Raw genomic sequence first — 12,559 nt, 5'->3', positions numbered from 1 at the left:
CTGTGCTAGTACGTGTGAGCTGTGTGTTAAAGGACTGTGTCGGTGAGTGTGTGTGTGTGCCTTTCAGCATTAACGACATGACTGTAAGCTCAGAGCGTCTGCTAGGGACGTGGGCGTGTGTCTGTGTCAGGATGCCCAAATGTGCCTCGAAGATAGATAGAGAAGGTGTCGCTTACACAGGAGTCCGACGGAAAGGGACAAAATCAATCATAATCTCTGGGTAGATCACGCGGAGACGGAATACTAAACGGAGTCTCCTCTCACTCTATCGCTCCCTCGCTTTCTATCTGTCTCTCTCTTGCTGTCTCTTTATGTCTGTCTGTCTCTCTCTTTCTGTCTGTCTCTCTCTTTCTGTCTGTCTGTCTCTCTCTTTCTGTCTGTCTGTCTGTCTGTCTGTCTGTCTGTCTGTCTGTCTGTCTGTCTGTCTGTCTGTCTGTCTGTCTGTCTCTGTGTCTCTGTCTCTGTCTCTTTCTCTCTCTCTCATCTACCTGTCATCGCAGACATCTCAGTCATTCGTGCAGCAAAGCTCCTAACTGTGGTATTTCACGGTCCCGTCCACTTTCCTCTCCAGACCCATCCACCCTGACTTCCACGCTCCTGACCTCCACCCAGTAGGCGAGGGGGAGGATGACCGAAAGCTCTCTACGGGCCATTTAAGCAGTGGCCCCGGGGCTAAGCAGGGTTAATGAGTGTGTGTGTGTGTGTTTATGGGGAGAGTGTGCTTACCATAATTATCAAGGTTGCAGGTCCTATGAAGCTCCAGATGAAGTATGTGTCCAGTCGGAGCCAACACCTGCAGGGAGGGGTGGGGCGGGGGTGTCAACAAGGAGGAGAGTGGGGGGAGGGGAGGTTGAGAGGGGGGATAAAAGCATTTGGATGTAGGGAGTAGGGGAGAGGGAGGAAAGGAGAGAGGGAGATTGAAAAGTGTGAGGTTAAGGTTTTAGGCTCCGGCTCGCAGGATATGCATCAACTTGGAGACGAGTGGCAGAGAGAAATGGACACTTCAAAACACACGCTGCGAGGGAGGCGGTGGAGAAATGATGAGCCTTGCCCGAGAATTTATAAGGTGGGATTTGGGGAGAAATTCTGTGTCATTGACAGCAATGCTAATGACCCTCGGTAGTTACAATAGTTCCGCTGGAGGTTGGAGATAAGGGAATGGTTTGTGTCCAAAATTGACTGTAGGCTGATGAAGGCATTGGGGTCAATTCCATTTCAAACTACTGAGCTCCGATAGCATAGAGCCCTCTCCGAAAACAATAGGTGACAATGGGTTGTGGAGTTGAATAAGAAAACCGAAATTGACCCCAAGCCTGACATATACACTCAAGGCTACGTGCAATGCAACCTGAAGAAGGAGAATAGCTATTAAAACATCAGGGGGAACATTCTAGCCTTATTCCAACACAATACATGTCAGTCAAGCTTTCGACTTCGATTCTGTTGATTGGAACAGGATGAACTGACACGAACCGCTAGAGGTGGCTACGGTTGAGAAACGAGGATGAATGCCCTTCCAAAAAGAATTACGTTGATTCACGACCTGAAGCGTAAATTATTAATCATTTAATCTCCGGGGCACCAGGAGCAAGATCACCCTTCATTTTTTGGGGGGGCCACAGGAACATTCCAGTTTCTCCTCTGTTGTCATCGGGCCCGACAGCAAGGCAAAATGTAAGTGGCAGGGAATTAACAGTAATTCAATAGCATTTGAAAACAGATTGAGGTGTGCTACGCTAAGGGCACATTGGAGGAAAAATGTAAGGGGGATTTGGGCACCACGAAGCAATCAAATCCCAAATTGACACATACTTTTTGGCGTTGAATTGTCTTTTTCAGTCTCGATAGAACAAATACTGTTGTACCAAATCATTTCCAAAACTCCAGAGAGGAGAGGGACACAATATATTGAGGGTATTATTTTGACCCATATAGCATTTTTGCAATGCTTCAAACGGATATTGGTCCTATTTCTTTCCTTCCACCTACGTTTCCTTCTCCAAGTGACAGGTTCAAGGGGGTGAAGTCTGTTACAACTAAGCCACTCTTTCATGCTTTGGAGCTGTGGCATGAAAAGAGGATACTGCTTTTATATGAGAACAAATATCAAGCGACAACAAACAATATGTCTTCCTTTGGTGTAACTAGGGGACCTGACACTCCCCACCCCCCTCCCCTCGCTTGTTTCGAAAGGGACCAAGAAAAAAGAAACTATGTGCACACACACAGACACACATACACTCACACAGAAATACAACCGCTTCAGTGTCTCATCCAAGGCGTCTTAAGCAGCCGTTATAAATGATATTGAAAGCGAGTTTGTCTCCCCCCCAACCCCCCACCTCCCCTCTTTTGCAGATCACGGGATGAGATGGGGTCTGTCATCCAGCCGGAGTGTGCCAGCGTGCCTACGCCCCTCCGTAGTCATGTCAGCATTTGGCTCTTTCAGCATTGCTATTTTCCGCGAGCGTCTTCCCTGACCTGACAATCTACATTTGCGCGAGCTCGCTCACTTCCACTCTGTTGGAGCGGCGCAGGATCGAAAACAACTGCACTTTCTCTCCTTCTCCTATGCTTTTTGTCTCCCCCCGTCCCCCGTCCCCCGGCTCTCTCCGACGCCTGGCGTCTAGCACCTGCGCCTCCCGGAGCTGACGTTCGTCGAGGTGACACGCGTGCGCTTAGCTCCAGAGAGACGCGTCGGAGAGAGGTGCTCAGGGTGGAAGCGGTTTCAAAGGGAGTCGTGAGTGACGGCTTTTGTGTTTGTGTTCTGCTCGAGGACCCCCCAGGTATAAGCCACATGCTCTGAAAAGGGAGGCTTGTGGAAACCCTGGGTGGAGACACTGTAGGAAAAACTTCCAATCCCCTTAATGTTGGATTTAGTCTGCCTACAGTGTCATATAGGTGGGGTTTGCGTATTTGGGAACAGCTCGTTGGTTCCATTCCACGAGTCAAGAGCAATTGAGCACAGAAATGGCAAATGTTAAGGCTTTTAAAACTGCATTTTGACCAAGGTTCAAAGGTTTAGAGACATAACAGCCCAATAAGAGGTCAGATTTCTAATGAAAAGATTCTAATGAATAGGTTAAGATCCTTATGACTTTTCTAGGGAAAATAAAACAATGTCCGATGGCCTGTACTGTATGCTACGACCAGATGCCTCATGGAATCTCCCTGCACATAACCCCACATCCACAAAACAGATTTTTCATTCATGTGACGTAAACACCAAATAAACACATTTCACTGTGAACATAATTTGCTCCATGGATGAAAATGGAAACACATGCCTGTTGAAAATACCCTTCAGGGTTTTTTTTAAGACAACACAATGTCCTCCATTCTCCTCACCGTCTGTTGACCTATACTGTGACTAAGCGGAATCGAGGCGGCCATTTTGTTCTTCCCAAAATAAGGCCATTACATGTGTTCTTCTCGGTGAAGAGGAAAGCGCACTGCATGCTATCGATCAAGCCGTTTGTCTTCAGTTTGGGCTGTGCCCAGTGACAGTGCGAGACCTCCCCCTAGTCTCCATGTGTGTCACGCCGTGTCGCCTCCCCCATCTCTCACGGCTGTGTGTAATTGTTCCACCGGTGACTGGGTTTTAATTATTCACATGATGCTGTGGCTCAGGCAGTGGCAACTATCCTCTCATCCATCACCAAGAAGTACGACTCCAGCAATCACCAAACGCACCCTCTAATGGGCTGTTGTGTGTGGGTGCGCGCACGCGCGCATGTGTGCGCGCGTTTGTGTGTCTGCACCCTGCATGCGTATGCACACTTCTGTGTTTGTGCGTGTGCAGTTGTGTGTGTGTGTGTTATTGCCTGTGTGCGACTGCTCGCATATGTGACATGTATGATAAACATCTCGGAAGCAAACTGCTGATGCTGGTTTTCATTATCCCCATATTGGGTACAGATTTACCCAGAGAGGAGAGGGGGAGGGAGGGAGGGTTTGGGGTGGGGTGGGAGGGCTGCATGGCATTATTATGAGAGAGTCTGGGTTCATATTTCAGAGGACGGCGCTGGAGCAATGGGAACAATCTCTGGAATATCTGCTGTGAGAAACAAAGGAATGTAAAAAAGATTACTGTCTCTCTCTCTCTCTATCTCTCTCTCTCTTTCTCTCTATCTCTCTCTCTCTCTCTCTCTATCTCTCTCTCTCTTTCTCTCTCTCTCTGCCTTCTTAAGCATCTTTTCTTTCTCCTCTGTCTCTCCAGCATTCTCTTCTTTCATTCTCTCTCCTGGAATGCTTTCTCTTCTCTTATCTCTTTTCCCTCTTTTTATTATCTCTCTTTCTCTCTCATCCGGTCTTTCTCTGACTAGTGATTTGTCCCTCACAAATCTCTCCCTCTCTTCCTCCACTCTGAGTCTTCACAGTCATTTGGGAGCAGGACGCATGACGGAGTGTATACCATAACGTCTCGACATTCATGCACTGAGCGAAACCTCGCTGTACTTGCCATCGTTCACTGTCAGAACAATGTGAGTTCTGCACAAACACAGCTTGGGAGCTTGGGAGTAGAGTCATCATGAACGGTGGGTATTGGACCACCACCAAAGATGCTGATGGACTGCCAACCACCGTGAACATCTGCCAAGCCAGAATCAGCGTTCGAATAGATATGCAATATCTTGTGTCTGACCATTGACCGAAATCGCTCAACTGAAAATAAAACTACCTACAAAAACCTGGCAGACTATTTACAAATGTATATATATATATATATATATATATAGGGGAATTTCTCTGACCTATAGATTTGTTCGGGGCAGGTCACTGTAGATCATTCACCCTGAGACATCATTATAGTAACAATCCCAGTATTGTAAATTACTTGTCTATTTTAGAATCCATGTAAACAAGCAGAATGGCGGAACAGAATGTCACAGTGTCGACCAGACGCTACAGAAACTACCCTCCCAGCGGGCATGTCTGCTGACAATATAACCTCCATATTGGATACATCGTAAAACAAACATAGATCACACTTTCGTGGATGAACGACAGTCTTAACTCCAACCCGGTCTTAGTGGTGGACTTTTGTGAACATCTATCTTCATATAGTCATCGCTGTGAGATAAAAACCAAAACGCCGTTCTTGACACGTAAAGCATGTTTGGCGGCGTTTCGCGGGAACACTCACACTCGGTCGGTGCCGTAGCTCCGGTAGTCGACGGCGGCCGACACGGCCACGATCAGGGAGGGCACGCCGTAGCCCACCAGGTAGAAGTAGCGGCGGCGCGAGTGCTCGCTCTCGAACACCTCCACCAGCAGGATGTAGAGCTGCACGCCCTCCAGGAACATCCAGGTGAACGCCGCCAGGAAGAAGAAGTGGAGCAGGGCGGCGAACACCGCACAGGCGATCTGTGGGGGGGGGGGGGGGGGGGGGGGGGGGGGGGGGGAGCAAGGGGGGTGGTGGTGGTTGGAGAGAGGGAGCGAGGGGGGATGAGATACGAAGGAAGAGGGTGAGGGTGGACGAAGCGAGGGAGGGGGGGGTGGAGGGGGGGGGGGGGGGGGGGAATGAGCGGACGTAGGATTTTGGGGGGGTGGGGGGGTAGGGGAGAGGAAGAGAGAGAGAAATCATCAGAGGATGTTTGTGTGCAACTGCTGCTGTTATGCCACACGCAAAATCAGACATGTATTTGAATTACATACGATCCCTCTCAGTCACACTAGGCAGGGTACACCCGGTCAACATGTAAAACAAACAATTGAGGTCAATAATATAGTGTACACAGTTGTTTACACACAAACACACACACATGTATATATATTTATATGATACACAATATACAGTACATATTGTACACACACAAATACACTGTAATGTTAGATACTGACACTGATCAATGTATTGGCACAATTGGTCATGCAGTAGTTGCTGTCTTGTTTACTGAATCACTTAAAGTCAAATTGATTTCATTCATTGCCAGTAGGTTGGTTGGTTGGCCATGAACAGCAGGTGATCTATTAAGTACCTAATGAATGAAAGCCATCACCTCTTATCAACGGCTAGAGCACAACTCAACCTAAAAACTCAAATACGTCTGTGCAATGGGGTTTTCATTGAATATGGGTGTGGTGTGCGTGCGTGTGTGATCAGATTTGCCCATAAGCACAGATAAAGGCATCTTTGGCTTTGGTCAATACTGCATCCTCTAATTCTCCCATTTGCCTTTTTATCTCCCTCCCTCCCTTTCCCTCTCCCTCCCTCTCTCTCCCTCCCTCTCTCTCCCTCTCTCTCCCTCTCTCTCCCTCTCTCTCTCTCTCTCTCTCTCGCTCACCTCTTACACACACACACTCTCTCTAAATGCTGGTAACGAGCAGCCTGGAGGCATGACTCCACCTGTACCAGTCTCTGAGCTCTTTAGTGACACACCCAGCCCAAACCATGCCCATTAAGGAGGGGTGATCTTATTGATCTGCTAATCCAGATGATCCGCTATGTGTAGAGATCAGTCCGCTGCACTACACTGCACCAGGCTGGATGTCTGGCCGGGGGGCCGGGGGCCGGGGGGCCGGGGGCCGGGGCAGGGAGGTGGACGGGGAGGGCAGTGTGCTGTCTGCAGTGTGGGGATCAAAGGGAGTGGTTTCAGTGCGAGTGAGGGTGTGGTTTTTCGTGTGTTTGTGGCTGTGTCGGTGTGTTTTCTGTTTCTGTGTGTGTGTGTGTGTGTGTGTGTGTGTGTGTGTGGGCACAAGCTTGAGCGCTGTTTGTTTCGGAAAAAGCAGGGGAGGGTGCAGAGACACAGCATGGGACGATTAGCTCACAGGTTGTAATGGCTTTTAGGCTACATCAGTACAGTCACAACAACCTGCAAACAATACATCACAACCTCAGCTGAGCTAACACACTATTAACAGGAACCACTCAGTGCATGTTGTATGAGCAATATCCTATCAGAGGCTCCGTTCAATGTCCACTCAATTGAACCGCAACATGTTAATGGTCTCATCTTGTGAATTGGCTACTGCGGACCACAGTTCCTCTGGTAACCTACAATCAGAGCTTCCAAACATGCGCGGTCTTTTCCAGAAGGGCCTGCGAATGTATAGCAACCTTGAGATGCATCTGCACGTGTGCATTGTTAGACATTAGAGGGTTTGCCCTTCAGACATGCAGATGGTCAAGCAGACATCTGAAGAGAAGATCACTTGAGATGCACCGCTCCGCCGAAGTGCCGAATCACTTTCTCGAGTGTTCCTGGCCGTCAGGAGATGAGAGCCGGAGCACGACTGCGTCTTGTGAATGCTAAACGCGAGGAGCGAGACAACAGTCCTGCTTCGAGTCCCCATGGCTGAATAAAACTATTTAACTGATAAGATTATAGAGCGGTAGGAGGATGTGGAGGACAAGAGGGAACAGTGTTGTGGTCAAAATACAGATGATTTGATGAAAGCATTTTTTTTTTCAAAATTCTAAGCTCAGGCCTCCTCTGGTACTTGGGGTGTGTTTGCCTTGAACGATCAGAGGACCTTGTCGGCCGACAGAGCTGACACCACGCCAGTTGCCAATCCACTCGTTCTTGATTTTTAAACTACGGCAGTTTTAACTTCAGGCTAAACTCCATTGGATTTTTTTTCACACTCTCACAATAGGACTAAGTTCATAGTCATGTCAATTCACAGTGTGCAACTCCAGCAAATCCAAATCTCTCACGTCCCTGCTGGGCTGAACGCGGAGGGGAGAACTTTGACGCCCTTTTGTTTCACACGGCGCCAATGCCGGCCGACTTCTTCAGGAGGATGGCGGGAACACGCACCTCCTTCGGGGTCTTCACGCTGGAACCCGGGGGCTTGAATTGCTAAGTTAAGAACTCGTACGTTTGTACATGCCGTCCGTTTGTCATGGGTTCCCCTCCACCTCCCCCCCCCCCTCCTGAAGATTAATTGTGCATCTGCATCTCATGTGGGGAATTCACGCCTACGGTTCCCAGCACACTGGCTTCTTCTTTGTGTTGATAGCGTCGGGCTGGGCACTCCTGAGGGTAGTGTTGTCCCTTTATTCAAAGGCTACATCGCTATGTACATTGAGACTACCCCAGTTCCCCATACCCTCTAATGCAATACCCGGTAGCCTGCCCACAAGCTTTTCGTACTTTGGCTCAGAAATGACTTTGAGAGGATGGAAGTTATCCAACCGTTTAAAGGTCATCCAGTACCTCTTTACGGTCATATCACCAACTTTGTTCACCTGACACATCTCATATAAAAATATGTTCTTTATATTTTCAGAAATAAAAAGATCACACACACACAACTAAAAAACAGCGGCCGTAAACCTACCGGCTGGTCGGCGCGGTTGATGCCCACCAGGAAGAGCGACTCGGCGATGAAGAGGCTGATGCAGAGGTTCTTGTGGATGGTGTTGCGGTCGCTCTGGAGGCCCCGGAAGAAGCAGAAGGTGAAGAGGCTGATGAGCAGGCAGACGAGGGAGAGCAGGATACCCACCCAGGTGATGACGTCCAGCAGCAGGTCGTGGACCGGGTCTGTGTTCTGACATGGACAGGAGAGATGGTGACTGGTTAGGGCTGTGCACACCAGACTGGCGTTCAGTGCTGACGAGTGACAGTCGCTTGGTAAGCTCGACGTGATACATTTGATAGGGGGACAACAAGGCTTAGCTACAGCAGTAGAGGATCACTAACTACTGTGGAGACTGTTGGATACCGTCACACCCCTTCATAAAAGCAACAGGACGGTCAATCCATTCGGCTCGCAAAGTGAGTATTTTACCAAATCAACTCCATTGTTGACATAGATCAAGTTCTCTTAGCAAATGAGTAATTTGGAACAGTGGCTAGTTCACAGCACTAAAAAGGGTCCTGCTGACTATAAATATGTGGCTTTATCGGAGATAAGGAAGCGGTGACTCACTAACACTACAGTGAAATACAATTAACATCAAGTCGTAAAGCCGAGTGCAGCGAGTGCTACTTCAAAGTGGCAGCGAGGAGCAACACAGCCTGAAATGGCAGGGCTGTGCAGTGGTGGTGTGAAGGCGGCCATTACAAAAGACCAATCGACTAACGCCTCTAAAGCAGACTGCAGGCAAGCCAAACTATCCGCTGAGGAGTCACGCCTAGCTGACCTGCAACAACATAACCTTGTCACATCCAAACATGTCTGACTGCACACACACACACACAAGCTGTTGGAAATACTGTATCTCCGAGTGGTATGTTTAAAAATAACACACAGGGTCAAGGAGCTGATATTAAAGCAAGCCAATCAGTGGGCTCTGGAGACCGTACTTACACATGCTTAGGTTGCGGATCCTGACAGGGCTAGCTTTCTAACAGCAGGCCTAGTTGCAAAAATCCCAAAGTGCTGTCAAGGAGATTTGTTTGCATCAGTGCCTGTGCAATGTGTCCCTGTGTCTTCGTAAACCCCTATATTACTAAACAGATTTGTCATTTAACTGACTTCGCTGATCGCTTCTAATCAGCCAAACTACCTGACTTGTCTTTTTTCCACCTGAAAAAAAAAAGAATCAAAAACTGCACTTGTTCAGATTAGGTTGTGTAGAAAGGCAAAAGTGACATGTCCTGAAGAAAACATGTCTTTGAAATGTGGCAAACATGGCAATTAAGCATCACAGAGAGAGATATAGTGTGAAAAAAGAGACATCATGATTTATTAACACAACATAATTACAGGGCCCAAACACTTTGGTCAGCTTTGGACGCTTTCTAATTTCCCCACGGAATTGGCCTCTTTTTCACTCCAGCGGGCTTTGACTTAAAACAGGAGGAGTGTTTAAGTAAGGAGATTTGAAAGAAAAAGGTGTACATCGTCTTCAAACTGACAGCTGTCCCTGAAGGGATTGTAAGACCATCTGGGTAGAACTAACCGATTCTGCCAGACTACTTAGCGGGAATGCTAATGAAGATTGCACAGGTAAAGACTTCAAAAGATATGACAAGACCCTCCTCTGTCGACATTCCTGACTGTATTCTGTGCGGATAACCCTCAAGATAAGCACTAGAATCTTCACAAGATTTGATTTTGCTAGTGTCACACCGGATAAGGGTGTCAGGTCGAATGCCTACAGTGAAATGCTAATATGAATTGTGGTAGGAGTCGTATATGGACAGTCTTTGTAACTGAAGCTGATACTAAATGCTGTGCTATAGCGGTTGAACCAAATATCCACCCCTTACTGTGGCCCACATAAGAAAATGTTTGCTTACTCTGAGGAAAGAAAAAAAAAGCCTAGCAAAAGCCTAGCGTATCTCTTTTCACCAAACAAGCACTGCTTTACATCAGATTTTCAGCGCAGTCAGCAGTGTTCTCCGTGCACGGGGGCAGGGGGTGTGAGGGGAGCTTTTGAAGCAGGCTTTTCCGCGTTACTGTGGTGAAACGGATGACGGCAGAGCAGAGCAGAGGGTGAACGGCGCGGCGAACGGCGCGGCTAACGCTAGCAGCGAGGGGGAGCAGATGCTCATCATTAAGGGGCCGCGCTGTACGATAACAGTTGACTTGCTGGCGGAGTCTGGGGAGAGGAGCTCTTTTGATTTGGCTGCCTGATGAGCCATTGTGTATACATGAGGGGGCTGGCTCGGTGCGGTGTTAAGCGGCAGCAGTGTGCGTTTGTGTGTGTGTGTGTGCGAGTGTAAGCGGGGAGTAGTTATGAGCAGGCAATGTGTGTGTGTGTGTCATGTGATCAATGTGTGCATGGGTACGTGTGTGTTGTGTGTATGCAGGGGCGCCAGCGTTTCAGCTTGACTGAGCTATAAAGGTATCATGCAGTGGGGGGGGGGGGGGGGGGGGGGGGGGGGGGGGGGGGGGGGGGGGGGGGGGAGAGGGGTGGCAGATGGTGGGTGTTCTGAAAGGGCCCTCCGGTAGTTCTATGAGGTGGCTGCTCAAAGACTGCAGGCTCTATCCATCCCAGTCTCACCTTCAGTCAGGGGACTGGGTCTGGAGAAGGTGGTGGGAAAGGAGTCATGTGGCAAAAAGGAAAAAAGTGTAAAAGGATGAGGAGAGGAGGGGATTGATGATGCACACTCTGCCTTCCAATCTCTCACGTTTCTTTATTTCGCTAACGGGTTTCTCGCGTCTTACAAGGCGGAGGCCTCAGGAGGCCGTCTCGCCAACCGTTCGGCGCGGAACCCAGAGGAGGAGAGCTTCCTGGTTGTCAAGCAGAGAGACACCCGGGTGTTTACCTGACAACTGCTCTCTGTATCACTTGCTAGGGGTGAGGTCTCGCACACGCCGGCCTCCGGGGTTCTCACCTCTCAAATACACCTGGTTTTCTTGATTTGATTGTGTTAGCGTCACACCTGTGTTTTAGGTGTCATGTGAGCGAGAAAAGAAAAAACACGTTAAAAAATAAACCAAAAGGGAAGGTCATTTTAAAAGCGATGCCGTCATATCGATGGATACAAAAGTTGTCTTTATTCTCTGTGCCTTAAATTACGTCATACAATGACAGGAACGTTTTGGGTCTTAACTCCATTTATAGATAGAGAAAGACGGAGAGATAAAAAGAGAAGGAAAAAATAACACCAAAAAAACAAGAGAGAGGATTTCATTCAATTATATCTAAAACAACTGCCCAGAGCAGGAGGCCAATCCAACCTCTGTCGCCGGGCGTGTCACCCATCTCCAGGGGGCTTCTTTATGACCGCTACAGGGAGGAACAGCGTCCGGGATGATCGTGAATCAGAGGCCGCCGCCCAGTCATCTCCTTTAAAGGGGCTGGCTGGGGAACGCCCAGGTGCATGATGGGAGTTTACATCCAGTGCATCGAGCTAACGGATTCATGGGATGGTCTGCTTTGCTGTACCATAACTGTGATATAATGCCTGTGCTGGCCGCTTGTGTGGCCTTCCAGAGGGGAATATATCTAAGCTAAAAATATATGTGTTCTTACCTAGTGATTTCCAGTGAGTAACTGACATCACAAACTTTTATCCGCATTACATTTTTCTATCCCTTCCTAGCTCTAGCTGGTTCTTCCAATTTAATTTGAAGCGACATGTGATGCATACCATCCTAGAGAGGACTACAATTTGCAATTGACAGTGGTCCTGAACTTGTCAGGCCAAGCGATCGCAGTGTCTGTGTGTGTAAGACGTCCCTTCAAGGGGCTGATGTATGGCCTCCATGCATCTCACCTTCCATCAGCCACAAAGAGCATCATTGATTTATACCTGCTGGTCCACAGGGACGGGAGGAGCTGACAGGGGGTTCAATATTACCCCGGGGCAAACACTCTCTTTCTCTCTCTCTCTCTCTCTCTCTCTCTCTCTCTCTCTCTCTCTCTCTCTCTCTCTCTCTCTCTCTCTCTGTCTGTCTCTGTCTCTCTCTCTCACTCTCACTCTCTCTCTCCCTCTCTCTCTGTCTCTCTGTCTCTCTGTCTTTTTTCCTCTCTCTTTTCCTCTCTCTCTCTGTCTCTCTCTCTTTCTCTCTCTCCCTCATGTAGGCACACACACGTACATACACACACACAGCACCTAAGTAATGGCCCGTAGTCTGAAGAAGGGCAGGTCTATCTTTCTTAGCTGGATAGTGCATTGGCCGCCATTTAAACATTACCTTCACAACCCCCTTAAGG

General features: G+C 48.5%; 1 protein-coding gene across 9 annotated transcripts in view; it reads right to left on the bottom strand.

Annotated features, from left to right (window-relative positions):
- LOC124486930 (adhesion G protein-coupled receptor L3-like) overlaps positions 1 to 12,559 on the bottom strand; it is a 175,589-nt gene that overhangs the window by 18,058 nt on the left and 144,972 nt on the right. For all 9 annotated transcript variants that reach the window (XM_047048808.1, XM_047048815.1, XM_047048806.1 and 6 more), the window contains 3 exons: positions 8,287 to 8,496; positions 5,147 to 5,367; positions 727 to 793 (listed from right to left, as the gene is read on the bottom strand). In XM_047048808.1, the coding sequence (XP_046904764.1) occupies positions 727 to 793; positions 5,147 to 5,367; positions 8,287 to 8,496 (498 nt within the window). The remainder of the gene's footprint in view (positions 1 to 726; positions 794 to 5,146; positions 5,368 to 8,286; positions 8,497 to 12,559) is intronic.

Source organism: Hypomesus transpacificus, chromosome 25, assembly GCF_021917145.1.
Source record: "Hypomesus transpacificus isolate Combined female chromosome 25, fHypTra1, whole genome shotgun sequence".
NCBI lineage: Eukaryota > Metazoa > Chordata > Actinopteri > Osmeriformes > Osmeridae > Hypomesus > Hypomesus transpacificus.
This window is presented reverse-complemented; position numbering and strand designations above follow the sequence as displayed.